The sequence below is a fragment of the Perca flavescens genome, chromosome 8, assembly GCF_004354835.1.
Source record: "Perca flavescens isolate YP-PL-M2 chromosome 8, PFLA_1.0, whole genome shotgun sequence".
In the NCBI taxonomy this organism is placed as follows: domain Eukaryota; kingdom Metazoa; phylum Chordata; class Actinopteri; order Perciformes; family Percidae; genus Perca; species Perca flavescens.
The window spans coordinates 6,785,001-6,806,070 of record NC_041338.1 but is presented as its reverse complement, the minus strand read 5'-3'; the positions used below and the strand labels follow the sequence as shown (position 1 = coordinate 6,806,070).

The window sequence follows — 21,070 nt, the reverse complement described above, 5'->3', positions numbered from 1 at the left end:
TATTTAACACTGGCTTTCCAGTTTTAAAACTTGGCCTCAAACATTTGTGAGTAAATGAAATGTGTGATTCTTAATATACGTTGAGTTACACAGCTATTAATTCTTGAAATAACAGTCGATCACAACAAAGGGCCATACCAATGCTTATACGGTTAGTAAAGAGTGACAGGACAGATGTGGTTATAATTAAAAATTAAAGATTACTTACTTAAATGTGAGTGATATTCCAGTACAGGAAGTAAGGGGACTTTGTCTCAGTAATGTCTTAAAAAGAAGAAGAAGAATTTGTGTCTCATTTTTTTCTTTAATCACACTGTTCTCAAGTAGGAACCAACGTGCACAACGTGTACCGGACGGGACTCAGTTGCGCACATGTTCGCCGTTTCCTTGGTAACAACAATTTACCATACACGTTAGCGATTTATTTAAACAACATGGACATCCAGGAACGAAGTAAGTCGATTCAATTAATTTAACTGACATGCCTGGAGCTTAAGGGAGGTGTAAAGTAATAATTTAGCTCGGAAAAATGCGAAATATAGCTAACCGACTCTGACAGTTCGTATTAATTTAACACTAACATGTGTTTAGCTAGCTAGCTAACCTTTAGCTTACCTAACGTTAGCCAGCCAGCTAACGTTATCGGCAGCTTTATCATTCAACGAAATATTGCTTTTGTTGAAAAAGGACAATTGCTGGTTCACCTAACGTTAACGTTGGCTAGCTGTTTGTATAGCTAGCTTTGACAGCTTTGATTTCACATGAACACGAATATATGTATATCAAACGTTGCCTCCCCTCGGTCTCCAGATGTGCGAGGCTGTGGAGAGAACATCGTAGAAATGGTTGACATGGAAGAAGAAAACTTTGCTATTTCAAGGTGGGTTTCAAGTCCCAATACTTGCTTTTGTTTCTTTGTGAGGTCAAGTTCTCTAAGTGAAATGCTAAGGCCAGATAATTAAATGTTCAAGCTGTGTTGTGCGGTCATGAAAGACTTGTCTGCCACTGTCTTTGGTATATTTCTTATTAATCTGGGACCTTACCAGGTCAAGACTTGAGCCTTTACTTAGCAGTCAAGTCTCAAGTTCTCATTTTTGAGACTCGAGTCCACAGCTAGAGAAAGCAGAATTAATACATAGCTGTGATATACTGCATATATATAAAGTCTACCTTTAAGTGATATGATCGTGTTCTCTTGGTTTTTCCTTTCCAGTTCCTCAGCAGCAGACGCAGCTTTTGATGCGGTTATTGGCTGCATAGAGGACATCATCATGGGTAGGATAAGTGATGAATCCATTCTTGTCTATATGTCTATATATATATATATATATATATATATATATATATAAAATTTAAATCATACAGGTTTACAATTCAACTATTTGTGAAAGATGAATTTTTCCACAATCTGGCAGTAAGAAGCGATTGTCATATTCTTATGTTGTAAAACATGTCTCGACAGTAGAGCTGGTCAATATATCGATTGGATTGATGGATTATATCGATATCGTGATATGAGACTAGATATCGTCTTAGATTTTGGATATCGTAATATGGCATAAGTGTCTTTTCCTTTTTAAAAGCTGCATTAGAGTAAAGTGATGTCATTTTCTGAACTTACCAGACTGTTGTAACTGTTCTATTATTTGCCTTTACCCACTTAGTCATTATACCCACATTACTGATGATTATTTATCAAAAATCTCATTGTGTAAATATTTTGTGAAAGCACCAATAGTCAATACTACAATATCGTTGCTGTATCGATATCGAGGTATTTGGCCAAAAATATTGTGATATTTGATTTTCTCCATATTGCCCAGCCCTAGTCGACAGTCTTTATGCTTAGAAAACTAATGGATAAAGCGACTGAATGTGAGAAAAGTGTCCTTTTTGCCTAAAAATGAAGGCCTCTGTAGCTTTATTAGACCTATACAAAGACGTTTGGATTTAGGTTCTTAAATTGCTTCAACTGGTCTTTATTTGTTCTGTGAGAATGGTGAAAAATGCATGAAAGAAAATTGTACATATGTACATCATTTCCATATTTTATCCTGAGACTTTTTTTTTTACTAAACCAGCTGAAGACATATCAGTCTTTAGAGTTTCACCAGTTAGTGGTGAAGATACGTGATGTTCTACATGTCCATTACTTTTCTTATAGAGGAGGAGTTCCAGCAGCTTCAGCAGAGCTTCATGGAGAAACACTACCTGGAGTTTGAGGACTCTGACGAGAACAAGCTCAGTTACACGCTTATCTTCAATGAGTATGTGAGTTGCTGACCATCTCGCTGTGGTCTAATGGAACTCCCACACCTGTCTTCAAGGAAAATTACATACGATTATCTGATTTTTATAACGCTGTCTTAAGTCCAATACGCGTAAAGTTATCTCTAGAAATATATATAGTCATATCACCTTGTCTCTAATTTCAATTTACAGCGCTATCGAAGAGTCTGACTTTTTACTGAACGTCTGTAGTAGTCAGGGAGGTAAACTAAGACCAGATGCCTAATAACACTCACGTCTGTTGTGTAGGTTGACCTGCTGGAGAAACACCTGGAGCAGCAGCTGGTGGAGAGGATCCCCGCCTTCAACATGAACACTTTCACAGAGCTGCTAATGTAAGATGTGACACAACTCTCCCGGAAGTCCGTCTTATTCTGGCTGTTATTCTAAACCACTCTAATTCCACTCTAAGTTGGTGGCATGCATTGGTGTCATTGAAAGCAATGAGTCGGCTCACACAGTGGTTTGTTTGATGCACCTGTTGCGCCTAAGAAATATTATTTTGCAGCGGGCCACTAGGTGGCACAAAAGTACATTCCAATGTGACTGGATTCACCATGTGGGTCTCTTCCATCTGCAGGCAACACAAAGAGGAAGTGCCAGGTGACATCTTTGACATGCTGCTGACGTTCACGGACTTCATGGCCTTTAAGGAGATGTTCCTGGAATACAGAACTGTGAGTTGTCTGTAAACTGGCAAACATCTTAAATCCCCTTTTCATTGAGATGCTCAACAACTTTAGGATGCTCTATTTCTATTTTCTAGTAGGTATCGGTGCCATATTCCATAATTAAACGCGTCTCTTATTACTGTTAGCTTCAGCCTTCATTCAAGTCCATTTGAATCTCGACTGATTTCTGCGGGTTAATTAGTCAAAAACAAGTTTTTACGACTCCTGTTTGTAATGTTATGCTTCAATAACAGCTGTCTGCATCTGTATGTTTCTAGGAGAAGGAGGGCCGAGGTCTGGACCTGAGTCAAGGGCTGGTGGTCACATCTCTGATCCCTGCAGGCTCCAAACACATCGGCTCCACTCAATCCCAGTGACACTCACACTCAAAAAGTCAAACATTTATATAACATTTTGTCCATTGCCTTCACAAAGTTGTGAGCTTGTTTTTTTTTTTTGTGGTACTCTAATGGTGAGCTGCTGGATACACTACCCATAAATCTACAGTTTGTGTACAAATGACCCATAACGGCAAATTCATAAATGCATTCCTCTGGGTTTTATGTGGCAGGTGGGATGGTATGGGTGTTTAAGAGGCTCTTTGTAGATAAAGAGTGAAGATGAAAGATTTTGGCTTCTTTCTGCTCCCTAAGCACTGCACTGGACATAATGACTACTTGAAATATTCAAATTAGTTTAACTGTAATCTGCAGGTGAGAGGCCTAATCCTGGTGTTACATATACTCTTATTTCTGTATATTTTTATCAGGAGTTTGCATTTATTAGTTCTGCCTGATTGGGGAGAAGGAACCCAGTATTGTGGTGCTGGTACTAGATTTGTCTGTGTGTTTTTCAGGTCATCTTACTCATTCTTCTGCTAATGGCATCACCAAATCCCCTTGTAAGCAGGGGAAACCATTTGATATGATTGAATGTTTGGCTCTGCTCTCTTTGCCTGGTATGTTTTTTTTTTATTTTTTTTATTAGGAATATAGCGGAACTAATATATGTTTTATGAAGTTTTAAATTATTTGGTCAGTTTGAACTCATTGGATTGAGTTTTGTGCCTATGAAAGGGATTTCTAATGTACTTAGTGATTGTGTGTGTGTGTGTGTGTGTGTGTGTGTGTGTGTGTGTCTGCAATTAGAAATAAAATCTACAGTGTAGTTTTCAGTACAACGTCAAAGTATTTTCTACTTGTCTTAACATGACAGCTGTAATTGTAAACGTATATTTATGTCACCGGTGAAATACTGTTGTCTAATTTGCCAGTAAAAAGATATTTTTGAAATAAACAGGTAAAAGCCTTACTTGAAATCACCCAAGTGCTTTATTTGAACAAGTGCATGTTTGAGCCCCACAGGATTTCACAAGTATTTAAATTCTTGGTACAAAAACAAACTCATTTCATAAAGGCAAATGCACTCTATATAAATCAAATATCTGATCTTTACATCAATGACTGACCAAAGAACCCCCTTTTAGAGCCGTTCACACTGATATTGTTACTTTACTCCCATAGTATAAAAGTAATTTATATATTTTACAATAGTATTTTACTATTAAGATTTGTTAGAGTATGGCATTCAGAATGTGAACAAATAACTGTGTTCACTCTGCAGTTCAAATCACTTTTTTTGCATCGTAAGGTCTTCTTCGATAGTCGGGTGACCTTACTTCAAAGAGATAGTTTGACATTTTGGGAAATAAGATTATCCGCTTTCTTGCCGGGACTCAGATGAGAAGATTGACACCGCGCTCGCATGACTGTAGGCTGCATTACATATCAAGCCATAGCCAGCAGCCAGTTAGCATAGCTTAGCACAAAGATTGGAATCAGGGAAACAGCTAGCCTGGCTATTTTCAAAGATAACAAATGAATCATTGAACTTTAGAGGTACTGGTGAGGGGATTTGGTTATTCTTTATTCTTTTTTTGGGATCCCCATTAGCTGCCATTAGGCCATAGGCTGCATATTTTAAATACAACTTGGAGGTGCTAGTATGCCAATATGCTGTAATATTACCAACAATTTAAGGCACTGTATGCTTTATTTATGTATAGACAATAGTATTCAAAGAAATATTGTGTTGTAGTATGTGATACAGTACATTTTATGTGGACAATCCAGTGCTGATGTACAATTTCTTTTTATAATGTTACGGTAAAAGTGAGTTTGACTGAAAAATATATATAATATAGGATATTTTCGTCTGGATTAGGCTTTATCTCATTGGTAATACTACCTACACCTACAGTATCTTGAGGGGATTTTCTAGGATCAGGATTGAGTCCTAGGTCGGCACTGTTGTGGTGGCAGCGTTTCCTCCATCTCCCTTCCAGGTCAAATAGGAGAAGAAGGCACTGGCCCCGTACGCCAGGGTCACCACAGCACCGAAGAACTGAACAGAGAGGCAGAGAAATACAAACAGAGAGATGTTAAAAGGGGATGAGAAAGAAAATCATTCCTCTTTAATGACTTTATGAAGCAAAGCAAAGGTCTCAAATCTCCAACTGCTGACATAAATCAAAGATAACTTTACATCTTTATGTATTCACATCTATAAATATTTCAGCTAGCTACTTGTGATAACTTTATAACTACAATAACTTTAAATGGCTATGTCTTAATTGGTCATTATCTCTAGTAAATGATAACGTATGACTGGTGTGCCTCAGAGGCAGTAAAATGCAACTGATAAAGAGTTTGTGATTGGACACGGGCCAGGGCCAAGAGTGTGTGTGTGTGTGGGGTGGGGGGGTGGATGGGTGTGAAATCATGTGCTGGATGCTACCGTAGGTGTAAACCAGCATGGACTTTAGCCTGTTGAACAGGATATAAAACAACATATCTAGCCTGCATTTCCTGATAATGTAGTGTGACATTTTTTGCCTCACACACACACACACACACACACACACACACACACACACACACACACACACACATTACTGCTGCCCTAGATCCACCTGTTTTTTTTCTTTTTGATGGAACATTGACTCGGCAGTGGGGAGGAGCAAGTGGCAGCGCTGCTGTGGTACAAACCGATTTAAAAGAAACAAAAACTGGACTTGCTCCATAATAAGGCCTCACCCTTTTTCTTATTCTGCCTACCAAGTTTTGGGTGTGCGTAGCAACCTGATACTGTAAGTAAACAGGCTTTCAGAAACACATCTATAGTCAAACAGTGATGGCAGTGAGAGGGAGGGAAAACACACAAAATGTGCCGGGTGTTCCAACATTGGATGAGTTAATAAATGGAAGACTCAAGGCCTAGATATTGACTCTGCAGGAACATTGTCAGAGGGTGACCTCAGAGTGTTTCTTGCATGTTTAACAAGCTCTTTGTATTTGAGGCAGTGTTAGTGGTGTCAGGCGTCTTACAGCGGCTGCTGCCATTTGTTGGTAGTAACGCTGATACCAAGAAATGTAGAAGGGGTCCACAGATGCTGCGTTGGCCAGGAAGGCGGTCAGATAGAGGACCGTGGCTCCGGCGAAATACACCATCACCTAACAAAACAGGAGAAACATTAGCCACATATCCTCAGGGCTTCTTCTTTCTGTCCAGGTTGTTCCCTACTTTTCTATTACAATCTTGCTCATCTTCTCTACGTTGTCTTTTTCCTTGCCAGCTTTTCTAAATGTCGCCTCCTCTTCCACTGCTCTGGAATTCTAATGACCAAACCTTAAATGACCCTTGACAGTGACACTTTATTTTAAATTCTGCTGCCTTCTTCTTGTTTATGCACCATTTAGCAATTCATTTAATGACCAAACGCCTTAAGATCTTGCCTAGAAGACAGCCGAGAGATTATCAGAGTGGGCCTTGCTGGCCAGTCCACATCTGGAATATCACCTGCACAGGGAGACTCAATGGTGTCAATGGTATCTCTCTCCCCCTTATTAGAACAAGTAGAGAGATACTCTAAAAAAAAAAAAAAATGTTTTTCTCATGCGAGCAAAGCAAATCTTAAAACCTTTCATTCCACTATTCTCCCCCCCCCACCCGCGTCCCTTCCTACCGTCAGGGGCCAGGGGATGAACGTGAGTTTTTGCTGGGCGCCGAACAGGATCATGAAGAAGAGGATTGTGGTGAGGATCCACAGAGTGACGGCCACAAACATCACCCAGCCATACACTGGCAGCAAAGTGTAGGGGGCACCGGCTATCAACGCCCACTGGAGCAGCCCCAGAAGCTAGGGAGGCGAGAGAGAGAGAGAGAGAGAGAGAGAGAGAGAGAGAGAGAGAGAGAGAGAGAAAACAAGACAGACCAACCAAGAAGAAGAGAGAGATGAAGTGAGACAGCAACTTAAACAGGCTGAAATTAAAAAACATGAACTGTTAGTATATGAAAAGTAGACACTTTTTAAATTGAATATGTAATTATTAATTGACCACATTGGGGAGAACTTGTAGCCTCTACCTCATACAATTGTATGCCAATGCAACTGTAAAGGGATGGGTTAACATTTTATTAAATATTTTATTAAATGTTAAGCCCCCAAGTGTTAGTGGTCATTGTAATCATTCCTCCTCTCCATTCCGACAGTAAAGTGATACTTTCTCAGGGTGACTTCATTGTAAGAAACAGGGAAAATTCACACTCCTTGTTTGGAGCAAAAATACACTCTTAATCAGCAAAAGTTAATATGAGCTTTCAGTAGTATGAGTGGGCATCTTTAAAAGATAAATGCAAATCTAGAAGACTTAATAAAAGACATAATCCATTTTTGGCCACTTGGGAGCAGTGAGCTGTGCAACATCAACATAATACTACCATTATGTTGATATGGCTAACATGTTAGCAAACAGTTGCCCATTTACACATTTTTGGAGTGGTGTTGTTGGCCACCTGGCCATTTTGTAGCCTGTAACTCCTGAGGGAAATATCTGTGTCTTTAGCTGGTATCCTATATGCTGCACTATGTTCACCAGCTAGTCAAATTTGTCTGTTTGCCATTTGGTGCTGGTTAGGTAGTATAAAATGGGTTTTGAGAGTTTATCAGCCAAAAACAGCCGAATTGTATGATAACACACTTGAACAAGAACAACCCTCCCTATCCCACCCCCCATCCTCCGCGGTCTCGAGGAAACGCCACGTGGTGTGTATGTTTACATCTGCTGTATACAGCGTAGACATACACGTGGATAGCTGAAAATGCGTACAGATAACACTCCATTTGGAAAGTGGCGTGTATGTTTACGCAAAGTCATGATGCCATGTTGCAGATGCGGAGGTCATTAGAACTGATATTTGTGCTGCTGCACCTTTGTCAAATAGTCGATGACTTGGCTTTGTTGGTCCTTGCTGTAGAGAGCTCAAGCATAACTATGTCCACAAAATACGCCAACCACTGTTTTATACAAAGCAAATGGGGGGGCGGCAGAACTGAGCTATTCCCATGGTCACGGTTGAGCCAGCTAACCAAACTTTCTTTTGTCCCCCAAGCAGGTGTAATTTAGAGTCGTCATTAAGTAACAATCGGGTCAGTAGGAATTCAACATCCTATCCCATCAGATATTATTGATGTTGTATTATTCCAGAACTCATGCGCCTGTTAACACTCCCAGACTATGTGCAAGAAAGTTCCAGTTTGTTCAGGTTGACAGAATGTGCAATAGGGAGTAGGAATGCCTTTGGAGATGTATCTCTTCTGAGGAGTCCAATATGTCCTATGACATATGTTGAAGTGGATCTGCTGGTGATTTGGGTTCTTGGAACAGTGGGAAATGTTGTCCCAAACTGTCTCCCAATTAATTACGTTCCCCACTTTTTTGGACACACACCTGCAAAGGCAAGGTCTTGCAGTCTTAGACTTCCAGTGAGGTTTTGCTCTATTTCTCTCCATGGGATTGTAGATGAGTGGTCCATCCACACTCTGAGGGCCCATGGCTGAAAGGCTCTATGGTACACTTTAAGGTTGGGGAGGGCCAAGCCTCCCGTGTTCGTGGTACGTTGCAAGGTAGAGTATTTTAGCCTAGTTTGTTTACTATTCCAAATATACTGCCGGATAATGGCATCAAGTTTTTTCCAGAAATTTATTGGTGGGGTTAAGGGGATTATTTTACTTAAGAAGTTCACACGAGGAACTATGTTAATTTTAACGACAGCAATCCTGGACTGTAGCGAAGCCGGCAGCGCAGACCAATTAGTCAGATCCCTTTGAACACTACTTAGTATAGTTTCATAGTTGTCCTGGACAACTCGCTGTAGCGATGCGTGGATGGTGGTGCCCAAATATGTAATTTTGGGTTGGTATTGTATCACTAATAGCTGATGTCACCTGTCTGTTGTTCAACAGGAGCAGATTAGATTTATTCCAATTGATTTTATAGCCAGAGATTGAGCCAAATTTTTGGAACAGAGTCCTCAAGGTCAGATATGTACAGTAAAATATCATCTGCAAATAACAATATTGAGTTGGACATTACATATTTTATTTTGCCTCATGGCCTGGGCTAACGGTTCAAGAGAGATTGCAAATAGCATGGGAAAAGCGGGCGTCCCACGCGATGGGGAATGACGCGTACAAAGTACGTCCCATGTCAATGAATTTGGCTCCCAAAGCAAGCCTCTCCATTACTTACCACAGGTAGTTCCATTCTAGGCAGTCAAAAGCCTTTTCCGCGTCCAGTGATAAAACTGCTGCCGTTGTTGGGAGGTTTTTGGCTTCTTCTATTACATGGAGTAATCTGCGTATATTGTCTGCAGCTTGATGCTTTGGTATAAACCCTGATTGGTCAGAGAGACTAGCTTCTCGATGAAGACTTTGGAATAAAGCTTAATATCAGTTCCAATGAGGCTGATGGGCCTGTAATTTGAACACTCTGTAGGATCTTTGCCATTTTTAGTTAAAAAAAATTAGTGCCTGTGTGTTGGTTTGTTGATGAAAGGTGCCCCTCTCAATGGCCGAGGTTAAAGTTTGTAAAATAATAGGTCCTAGTGTGTCAAAGAACTGTATTAAGAGTTCCGATGGAATTCCATCCAACCCCGGTGTTTTCCCTTTTTTAGCTGTTTTTAGCGCTGATTTGAGTTCCTCTAACGTAATAGGTTGACCCAGTTCTTCTGCCTCCTCTGGGTCAAGAAGAGGCAGGTTTAGCTCTTTTAGGAACTTTTGGCACTGCATCCACCCTGCATTCATACAGCTTTGAATAAAAGGAAAGTGGCAGTAATCTCCTTAGGATTCGTTGAGATACCTCGGTCCGTACGGACGCTATTGATAGCAGCTCTGGACTTGCTTTGTTTTAAATTCCGAGCTAGCAATTTGCTTGGTTTACAGCCGTTAAAATAGTAATTGTGCCTGTGTGCATTATGAATTCAGCTCTCCTTTTTAGCAAGTCATTTAGCTCTGCTCGATTTGTGACTAAAAGAGTATGTGTTGATTTAGAAAAACAATTTACAACGTTATTCCAACTCCTCAATCCTTGCCTCTCTCTTTTTCTTCAAATTTGCTGCAAAGGAAGATGTGAAATCTCTAATAAATCCTTTAGTGGCTTGCCAGATGTATGCCGGGTCCAAAACTGAGCCAGTATTGATTGACATGAACTCTGCTAGTTTGGCTCCAAATTCTGTATTAAAAGCTGTGTTTTGGAGAAGGGAATTAAAAAATGTTTCTCCTAACATATCACAATGGAATGTGGTTATCAGTGCACTGTGGTCAGACAGGATTGCTCATTCCATTGCTATTGTGTGGAACATTGCCTTAAGTACACTTGAGCACATAAAATAATCAATGCGGGAGTGGGTGAGGTGATGTGTGGAAAAAACAGGTATAATCCTTGCTAGTAGGATTGTGCATTCTCCATATATCTGCAAGATCGTGGGATTCCACAACTGCATTAAACATGTCCGATATGTGTTTTTGGGCTTTTGTGTGGCTGACCCCTGATCTATCCTGATGTAAGTCTAGTACCGCATTCATGTCTCCCCCTATAATTAGTGAGTATTCATTGAGAGAAAGCAATTCATTGGTTAGGCGTGGGAAAAAGCTTTCATCATATGTAGCCGCTGCATATCCTGAGACAAAGGCTATTTTCCTACTCCTTATTGCGACATATATATGATCCCTGCCTGAAGAGTCATTAATACTTTTGTCTACGGTGAGTGTGCATCTCCATGACAGCAAAACCATGGACAACTTTGAAATATTTATTTTGTAGACAATTTAAGGCTATTTTAATTCCAAAGGCCAAGGGAACTTTATCAGGATGCATAGTACCCTGGATCCATGAAATAACTGACCTTTAAAAATAAAAATCTGCCTGCCTCTATGGGAATTTAACATAGAGATGTACTTTCTTCTGCCCGCTGTATTTTAAGGAAGAACATTTATTCATTTACGATACATTATTAATTTACAAAGAAAATTGGTGTCCTTTAAGGTTGGATTTTTCCTAATTATTTTAATCAAGGCATTAAGATCAATTTCCAAAAGATGATTTTTTTATTCCTCTTTTTAGTCAACTTTAGCATGGGTACATTTTAGATTATTTGATTTATCTTTGATCTATTTTTGTTTGCTGCATGAACTGAAACATGAATTTACAAACCCGAGTACAGTTTAGTTAATTATTGTAACAGCAACAATACTTATTCTGCAACATGATCATGCTGACTTGTCAGCCAGTGGTTATGGCATTAATGCCGTCTATATCACAATAAAGCTCATCACAGTTAGTACTGAAGGCCTTTACACTGGTGACTCGTTTTACATTCATCAGAAGGCAGCAGCTTTCTGTTCCATCTGCAGTCTCTAACTGAAATGATGTTGTGCAGATCAGACGGATCGGCTGGTTACATTTTGTGCAAACAGCGTCAGACTGTTGTAAAATAACAGAAACCCCCATGCCTATGTGCACATCAAACATGTCGTTTTGACATACAGTTCCTTCTGCCAAGGGCAGAGGGAGCCAGCAAATGAGGTAATAAAAACTACATTTTTGGCATTCTGGTGAATTTTTCTGCCCTTTTCTGCATTGATGTATGGTGGAAATGTCTTAAGTTATGTAAAGGTAAACACACAATGACAATTTAAAATATAAAAATATAATGGAAGAAATGCAGTAAGGCTCTGATTCTGTGTTGCTTTCAAATGTGTATGTTCCTGTAGATCAACTTCATTTAACGTTATTTCTGCTGAGTCAACACTAGGGTTGGGTACCGAAACTCAGTGCCAATAGGGAACCGGTGCCGACGTAAACGGTAGTAACGAGACCGAATAAGAACGAAAGTTTCGGTGCCTCATTTCGGTGCCTGACTTTACACTACACCTGACAGCATGTAACGTTAGCCTACCTTTAGTGAGCAGCTGGATTAATCACGGTTAAAATACTGACAGCTAACGTTAAACAGTGTAAAGTGTGACTGTATTTCACTGTGGAGGACTTCTACAGCGGGATGTAACAGTCTGCTCTGCAGCGCAGCAGCTGCCGTTGTCGCAATTCATAGAGTATGTTTATATGGTCGGAATTAAACAACACAGACGGTGCGTTCACTTGCAGCTGCCGTTGTCGGAATTAAACAACACAGACGGTGCGTTCACTTGTAGCTGCCATTGTCGGAATTAAACAACACAGATTCACTTAAAACTGGTAGCCTCGTGGTGCATTGACAGTAATTGTAAAATACCCTTTTCCCATCTGGGGTTCAACAGCAATTTACTGGTGAAATAAGTTATTGTTATTGTTATAGTTATTACATTATTATTAAATATTTAATTTTGACCATGGCCTTAGCAATAAACAAGTCACTGACTGTTGTTTACTACCCTTATTTTTTTTTTTTTTTTTTTTTTTTAACTTTATTGAAAAGTACCGGTTCAGGCACCGGTTCAGGCACCGGTTCAGGCACCGGTTCAGGCACCGGTTCAGGCACCGGTTCAGGCACCGATTAGGCACCGGCACCGTTTTAAAAGTATCGATTTAGCACCGGAATCGAAAAAAAACCAAACGATACCCAACCCTAGTCAACACACATGTAGGCATTATTTACTCTTCCCTCCTCTTTTCTGCCTTTTGTTTGGGGAAGTAACTTCTTAAATGTGCATTTGGCACCTGTTCATGTTAATGATACATTGATTTATTTTAACAAATTTATAAACTATTGGATTGTAATAGCTCATATTCAGCGAGACTTCTGCTCATGCTCAAAACTGTCTGCACATTCAAAATATATTTATGCCATCTGTGTTCTCTGAGATTTGGAGTAGTCATAATATTTTGAGGAAAAAGTTCTAATATTAGAAGAATAAGGTTGTATTATAATGTGAATAAAGTCACAATATTTCTACAAGAAATCCACCTGTCCTGTAGTCTGCTGTGAATAACCCCATTTGGGACTCTGAATGGAACAAAGTTTATCACCAGAGGCAGAAAACCGAAACTACGAATGAAATAGGCTACTAGGAGCACAGATGCAGCATGAGCATGCTCGCAGCATGAGCGTGTCCATTATTACTGAAACTGCTACACTGATCCTTACAGTAATATAATACAGCATGTACTGACCACTGTGTGAGCACCCCAAACGTTTTATCAGTCAAAATAACTGTACCACACTAGGGATGTCACGAGACCCGGTACTTCGGTACCAAGTCGGTGCCAAAATTCGGAAAATGTAACGTTACTTGTTTTTTTCTACAGTAGCTACTGTAGGTTCCGGGGGATGCAATTTGTCCAGACGTGACAGGGGCAGTACACACAGTACACAGTACACTTCAAGTGCAAGTCTACCGCTAATTGCTGGAGAAGAAGAAGAAGAAGGCCAACCAGCACAGAAAAACAGAGCGCGTTGCCCTGCACGACTGCTTGATCGCAGTCAGCCTCCACAGCGCTGTGGAGGAGGGTCTGGCTGGTCCACACAGCATTCCAGGAGAAAAACGTACAGCTGCAAAATAGCCTCAGGAAGGAACTTGTTTTGGTGGGACATGTATGTTCAAAAGTTGTTTTAGTTGTTCGAGAGAAAACTCAAGATTGGACAGATAGTCTAGCTAGCTGTCTGGATTTACCCTGCAGAGATCTGAGGAGCAGTTAACCATAGTCCTCGTAAATCCACCAGAGTTTAGAACGGCGACACAAAGAAAGCGGAAGGAAATGGATATCGGTGAAAAGACATGCATCTGGCAGAATTTCCTGCGGCACCGCAACGTCGAAGATATAGACTAGTCACAGCCTAACGTTTGCTCCCAAAGCTGACATTAGCTAACTTTAGCGCTTGTTTTAGCAGACCTCTAGAACGTCAGTTAAATGAACTTTAACCAGCCCGGTTCTATGTGAAAAACAGACTATTAAACTAAACATGCTTGCTGTCTGGGAATTCCAGGAGAACTCATGGAAGACAGACAAGCGTTTTCTCTAGATTACATCTATTATCTCCTTTCCCCCTCCACTTCACACCAAAACAGTGACAGAAAGTAGAAAAAAAATATACTGACACTGAAAATAGAGTGATATGAGACTGTCCCAACCCCCCCAAATGTGTTTTCCTCTTTTTTTTTATTTTTAAACTCCGTGGTATCGACTTTGGTATCGAGTATTGTGTACTTTTGATGGTATCAGTACCGACTACTAGATTTTTGATATCGTGACATCCCTAAAGCACACTGAGCAGCTCTCATCTCCTCCTTGTCTGACAGTAAGATAATGCAAAGAGTTAGCTCAAATATTGGTAGGGATAATTCTGTCCTTGTAACAGACACAGTTAAAACTGCAACCAACCGACACACACAAGAGAGACTTCATTAACGAGTTGGTGTAGGAAGCTTGTACTATGTTCTACTGCTCATGTATGATAACTAAATAAAGCACAGTGGAGACCTGGCATTTTATGGTCGATATTGTAGCAAAAAGTATTAGTGTAGAATCTCTGTTCAGTTGTCTGTGGACTCTTTAAGCTAATCGGCTAATCTCGGCGCTCCAGCTAACTGCTAGCTCTCTCCACCTGCACCAGCCATGTTACATCCTCCCAAAATATTGGTAGGGACATGTCCCCACCGTCCACATGCAAACCTACGCAAAACTTGTCTTTTAAACATCAACAGGTGTGTTACATTGAAAATTGTGGAGGTTGGAAAGTATGCTGATATAATAATACTTTGTGAATTTGCCTGCTGAACTTTTTAAATAAAATTCAACAACAACAACCTGTAGGGGGACGTTCCCCCTACAGGTTGTCTCATTGCAACTACAACTTACGTCGGGTAGCGTGAGTTGTAGTTCCAATGAACTTTGGCACAGCAGTGCTTTGAGCTAAATGATAATGCTAGCATGGCAACATGGTCACAATGACTGACTAAAAAGCTAATGTTTAACAATGTTTACCATGTTCACCATCTTAGTTTAGCATGCTAGTGTTTGCCATTTAGCATCAAACACAAAGTGCCCCTGAGAAGGATGGAAATGCCATTACTTTTGCGTGTATTTGGTCTTAAACCAAAGTATGGGACACATTGAAACTGTGATCATATGAAAAGTCAATACTATTCATCCTGAGGGGAACGTGACAAACCATGGTCAATGTAAGATTTATGGAAAATGTGAGCATTCTCAGTGAAGTTCCTTTTAGTTTATCAATACATTTATACAAAAAAGCTAACACACACACACACAGTGTGCACTCTAATATTGACCTTTACAAAGGCTACTGTACACTGCCAGGGCAGTACAGGAAGCAACTTAAATAAACGTATGTATCCAACCTGTGATAGCTTTATCACTGAATGTTAATTACGGCAAAACAGACTCAGTATAAAGGTGAAATAAATGTCAAATCTGTATGTTAACTTTATCTTTTCACCGCCCATGTTTAAGCATCTATCAAGTTAAACAATGCACTCTTAAACTAGTTCCAGAATTTATATATTATGCAGATTGTGTTTGTGTTTGTGTTTTATAATGCAGTATGCATGGGGCATTTTATGTATTAATATTGCATAAGGAGTTGGAAGTTTGAAACAGGAAACCTGCTGTTCTATGAATGTAACACCTACTGCAGATGGATATGACCGTTTGGTTTTGAAAGAATTTCAAACTATTCTGGTAGCCTACTTCCCTTTTTGCTTCTTTAATTCTTCCCCTATTGTTGTTGCCCAATTATAAGTAAATGGAAAATGACATTGCCACACACACTAACACAGTCTGCGACACGCTACTAGATAGGAGGTCAATTAAATTGTTGATGTTACATAAGCTCACATTTAGCAATTAGGTCAACTGATTTCCATATCAATAATCCTAGAAAACATCTTTTGGTATACTTATTTAAAAATAAAAAGAAAACTTGTTTCGGGGAGAACAAAACTACTCTGGGCTGAGTTTTCCTAGTAACCTTACCAAAAAGGTTCAGGATGCTGCAAATGTTGGTATAATATGAAAGTGGCTGGTGGATTTAAGACAAAAAATTATAATTTATTGAATGAATCAAATTTGAACATACAGTATGTGTCAGTGGCTTGTTGATCTTTATATTGTTAGTTCATTGCCTATCCTGGCCTGGCCTGGGACACACATTCATAAAGTAATTGGACTTTAACTTATCATTGCACCTACAATAACGATAAAAAAAAGAAGCAAAGTCTGGCATGTGGGACTGCTGTGATTGGTTGAAGTCGCGGAAATTGGTTATTGGTCAAATTTGCGGTAAAGTTGCCGTGATTGGTCAAAATTGCGAGTCGCATCGAATTCACGGTGATTGGTTGAATTCACGTGAATTGTTTCTATCACAAACTTTCTAAATCAGAAACTTATGCAGCTGATTACCAAGCCTCCTTGAAATGAGTCTGCAAGTATTAATGAGTGCTGTCAGTGAAACACGTTATTAACGTTATTAATAAAAAAAATTATCGCGAGATTAACGTTCTTTTTGGCCTAGAAAACGTTGTAGTTTTTTTCACATGCTGTTGCAACAACTAGTAACGTTAGAAAAACTACAACACATCACCGGATCTAGCTAGACCGGAAACAAAACAACAGGCACGCCGCACGCAAAATTATGAATCCCAGTATGGCCACACGAAGACCCGCCCTATGAAGCAGCTTGATTGGTTGGGGTTAGGCATTTCACCTCGAGTGGTTAAGGTTAGGGTTAGGGGATTGGTCAGGGGATAGGACTTGTACATGTAAGCATGGACGCCTGGCCAATAGTATTGTGTGAATGCTATTGAAGGGCGGGTCTTGGCGTGGCCATAGTGGAAAAAGTAATATCTTGTTTGGGCTTGCTAGCCGGCCAAAGGGCATGTTGAAACATTAATGAAACACAACGAATGTCATACTTGATCTGGTATGAGCTTTTGGTGGCTAATGTTAGCAAACTTTATAGATATTGCTGTGTAACTGCCACCACTGAGCCAGATTGCTGACTTCATGACCCTTCCCTACTTGTCACATTTCAATGACTTTAACACACAAGTAAAAGTAAGTGGCAGAGCCTTGCTTTTATTACTATTATTAAATTACTTTAATTTACTATTTTAATTAAATTTGCATTGCAGTGCTGTTTCCAAATGCCGCAGGCAGCTGCTTTCTGTGAAAAAACTCTAAAAGCCAACTGTACTCGTCTACCATCAAACAGCAGACAGATATTCGGTCCTTTCACACATGCACTGCAAACCTGAACCTATCTAGAACATTACCTGGCATAGCTGTATGTGAATTGTGAACTGTTTGAATCAGTTGGACTAGACATTAAACAGACTTGACCCTGCCAGTTTCTTAGTCTAAAGTCTGTGTATTGTCCAATTGAGCCCATGTGTGAAAAGAACGGCTCATTGTGCGAAGAATTCACGGCGAGCGACTGGGCATGTTGATAACGTTTCTATCATGCGGCTTGCCGAAACCGGTAGAAAACAAACAGAGGGTAAAGAAGGGTGCGATTCGTTGTTTATGAACCAGCTCTGTGACCGTGATGTAATCCGCGTCATGTCCTGCCTCCTGCATGCTCTATTCCAGTCTGACACTGACAATCTCCTGTGATGTGCTACATGTGTGAAATGATTCCATATGTGAAGTTAACGACTAGCTACATAGTGGAGCATTTAGCAGCATGAGCAAGATATTTTCCTCAGGAGTTGGTGGAGACCAAAACAGAGCTTAAATAAGTTATTGGAACATTTGACTTACATTTGTTAGGTGGTCAGAGACATGACTCCAAATAAAGCAACAGTTTGCTAACACTTTCCAGTAAATCTAAATCAATGAATGCAGCTTGAACATAAAAGGGAGAGCTTATAAAAGTCATGTGGTGGTGTTTATGACTTTTCTTTCAGGCCGTGAACGTGCTCTATTTTACAATTTCCATCCAATGTTCACAGCTTGTTAACCTTAGGACATCATAACTGTAGCCATTTAAAAATCACAACCGGCAACTATTAATAAATTAGTCACACTTATTAAAGGTGTATAGACAATGCTCATGTATGGGTGCCTAAGATCTGGGCATGAAGATGTACTGTAAAAGTTTGTTTAGTTTGGTTTATTAACATTGAAACAACTTGTTTGTAAAGTCTGTTTACCCCTGCTAACTCACACACTACCACCAACGTTATAGGCCAAGGTTGCTGTTGATTTTCTTGAATAGTCGGGCTGAAAGGTGTCACCTGTATCACCTCAGGGTTTAGCTGCCACACACTAGCTAACTGGCCCGAATACTACTATATCATTAAATGCCAATAAAGCATTCCACTTAACATTCAGGTCATATACAGAATGAACATTGTACCTCTGACTAAGCTATAGGTTGAGTGTAATGATGGGATGGTCTGAGAGGTGTGACAGGAGGGGAGAGGGCCTTAGGGGACAAAGAGCTCCTGCAGCCAGTCACATGTCCTTTGTATGGTCAGAGTTTAGTGCAAATACATCACTAGAGGGGGAATGCGTTTTAGCTGAAGCTTAGCACTGTTAACATAACATATATCAACAATATACATATACATATATATACATATACATATATATATATATATATATATATATATATATATATATATATATATATATATATATATATATATATATATATCACTAAGCCCCACTAGTGTCTAAAAAATATTAAAACACAAGGGTGCACTGGGTGAGATTTCCCTTCATTATGATGAACATGGGCACTGTCATTTATTTTAAGTTGATCCCACATAGACTGTCCTGCTGCTGTATATTTTCTCTAAAACACCAATGTGTATTAATCCACGCAGAAACTAGTCCCAAACAAATGAACTATTTACTCCTGTTTGTAACATTTGCTTGACACTACAGAGCCCAGCTGTTTAATTATTAAAATTTTCTAAAACTAAAACTACAGTATAAATATGTTTCATTTAAAGATGGATGTCCTCAGTTGGAAAAAAAAAAAATGGACCTGTGGCTGAGAGTTATAGTCCAGTTAAGAAAGTCATAAAGTATTAGGAGATGGAATAACGTATGGTTGGTTTTGGTCTTTTCGTGGTGACACTAAGAAAAATAAAGAATATCACCAACCGTATTCTTTAAATCTGTAATTGAATCAACCAATGGGTTCAGTCATGATGTACCCGAGGGAAACAGAATCCAACAGAAAAGAATAGAAGAGAAAATAAGTTTGCACTGAACGCAGTTAAATAGAGTAAAAAAAAAAAAAACAGAACAGCGTCACCTGTTACATACTATTTCAACAATCATGAGGATGGCCGGGATGCTTCGGATAAAGGACCCGTCCATCATAATGGTGACGTTAGCGGCCAGCCCTCGGAGGCTGTTGCCCCCCTGCTGAGAGCTCTGGGAGTTGGGGGAGCTGGTTTCCGTGGTAACCTTGGACGGGAAGTCTGCCATGATCACGCAGATTATCCGAAGATGGGTGTCTCAGGAACAGCCACACCAACAGAAAACTCCTCAAGGATTCAGTCTCAGGATGAACTGAGACTGATGAAAACAGTCCTCCTCCAACAGCTTTCACTCCTCAAAAAATACCCGAGTGTTGGGATTCAGTAACCATTGACTAGGCCTACATATGCAACAGCAAGACTAAAGTTCAGTTCTGTCCATATAAAACCCTAAAAAAAGGTCTTGAGGTAAAAAATAAAGAAAGAAAAGTAAACTGTCCAAGGAGGTAAAGAGGAGTCCTCCAGTAAAACCTCCAGGCTCAGATGGCCAGCAGTCCCTCTCTCCACCTGTACTGACAGGTGGCTAATGGTGGTGTGTGAGTCTCTCTACACTTTGCTCTATCTCTCTCTATCGCTCTCTCTCTCTCTCTCTCTCTCTCTCTCTCTCTCTCTCCCTCCCTCTCTCTCTCTCTCTCCTCTCTCTCTCTCTTTAAACACACACACACACACACACAAACTGGGTGTTTCATCATCTCTCTCCATGCGTACTCTAGTGTTTTGCTCTCCTTCTTTTACCATCTTTATTTCCCAGTGGCACCTCCCATATGGATCCCAGAGGCCTGTCACCTGACTCAGTGACACCCTCTTGGTGTGGATATTTTGGATGTGCATATTTGGCCTTCACAGGTCCGTTTCAGAAAGCAGGTTTAGTGAAAACTCTGAGTTTGTTAACCCTGAGATGAGGGAAACTCTTGGTTTTCTGTTTCAGAAGGGGAGGTTGATCAAACCTGAGAGAGAGAGGAGTTACTCCAGCCCGTTTCAGAAAGAGAGGTAACTTAACCTCAGAGTCAGTTACTATGGTAACTGAGCCTGGGAACCTAACCTGGTCGCGAGCAGGTTTTCTTCCAGAAACCTCGAGGTTTCTCTCAGTCTCTTCCCTCTCACACAGCGCTCTTTCATTTCCTCATTCATTCATTCAGTCTGGTTTTTCTTCCCAGTCAATCAGTTATGTAGCCTACATAACCTTATCTGTCCTCACATCACTAACGTCACCCATCGTGGACATGCTCTACATCCCAGCAGATTCTTTGTGTCACATTACAGTTTTTTTTGCAAACATTGGTGACGCGTAGCATATTAGTAAAGCCACTGTATAGCAAAGAGCCGAAGAGTGTGACTTGATCGCTCTGAAACGTGTTTTAAACGTTTTTGTAGTGTTCCCTGGACACAAACCTGTAAGAGCCATTAAAAAGATGTTCCACAGTATTGCAGGTGAATGATGTAAACCCTTTGAAATAAAAGATTAGGAATTCTAATTCTG

The 21,070-nt window shown here is 40.0% G+C and overlaps 2 protein-coding genes across 3 annotated transcripts; one reads left to right on the top strand and one right to left on the bottom strand.

The window, feature by feature from the left end:
- The first annotated feature begins 358 nt into the window (after window positions 1-358).
- arl2bp (ADP-ribosylation factor-like 2 binding protein) lies at window positions 359-4,271 on the top strand. The gene is made up of 7 exons (XM_028586018.1): window positions 359-453; window positions 811-880; window positions 1,214-1,275; window positions 2,165-2,271; window positions 2,539-2,624; window positions 2,870-2,966; window positions 3,239-4,271. The coding sequence occupies exons 1-7, from the start codon at window positions 435-437 to the stop codon at window positions 3,335-3,337; spliced, it is 540 nt and encodes a 179-aa protein (XP_028441819.1). The 5' UTR covers window positions 359-434; the 3' UTR covers window positions 3,338-4,271.
- A 44-nt stretch (window positions 4,272-4,315) lies between these two features.
- Window positions 4,316-19,961, bottom strand: pllp (plasmolipin). 2 transcript variants are annotated; one of them, XM_028586161.1, is made up of 4 exons: window positions 19,595-19,961; window positions 6,985-7,158; window positions 6,347-6,472; window positions 4,316-5,363 (listed from the first exon to the last, which is right to left on the bottom strand). In XM_028586161.1, the coding sequence occupies exons 1-4, from the start codon at window positions 19,757-19,759 to the stop codon at window positions 5,256-5,258; spliced, it is 573 nt and encodes a 190-aa protein (XP_028441962.1). In that variant the 5' UTR covers window positions 19,760-19,961; the 3' UTR covers window positions 4,316-5,255. The 2 variants fall into 2 exon arrangements, with proteins under 2 accessions (XP_028441962.1, XP_028441964.1); XM_028586163.1 differs by lacking the exon at window positions 19,595-19,961 and adding an exon at window positions 9,551-9,631.
- Window positions 19,962-21,070: the final 1,109 nt, after the last annotated feature.

What these genes read in the sequence shown, in the direction of transcription:
- arl2bp (XM_028586018.1), top strand. An exon ending in CATAGAGGACATCATCATGG is followed by an intron (nt 1,276 to 2,164) that starts GTAGGATAAGTG and finishes CTTTTCTTATAG; the next exon opens with AGGAGGAGTTCCAGCAGCTT. An exon ending in CGCTTATCTTCAATGAGTAT is followed by an intron (nt 2,272 to 2,538) that starts GTGAGTTGCTGA and finishes TCTGTTGTGTAG; the next exon opens with GTTGACCTGCTGGAGAAACA.
- pllp (XM_028586161.1), bottom strand. Translation starts at nt 19,759, where the DNA reads ATGGCAGACTTCCCGTCCAAGGTTACCACGGAAACCAGCTCCCCCAAC. An exon ending in TCCTCATGATTGTTGAAATA is followed by an intron (nt 7,159 to 19,594) that starts GTATGTAACAGG and finishes TCGCCTCCCTAG; the next exon opens with CTTCTGGGGCTGCTCCAGTG. An exon ending in TCATCCCCTGGCCCCTGACG is followed by an intron (nt 6,473 to 6,984) that starts GTAGGAAGGGAC and finishes CTGTTTTGTTAG; the next exon opens with GTGATGGTGTATTTCGCCGG.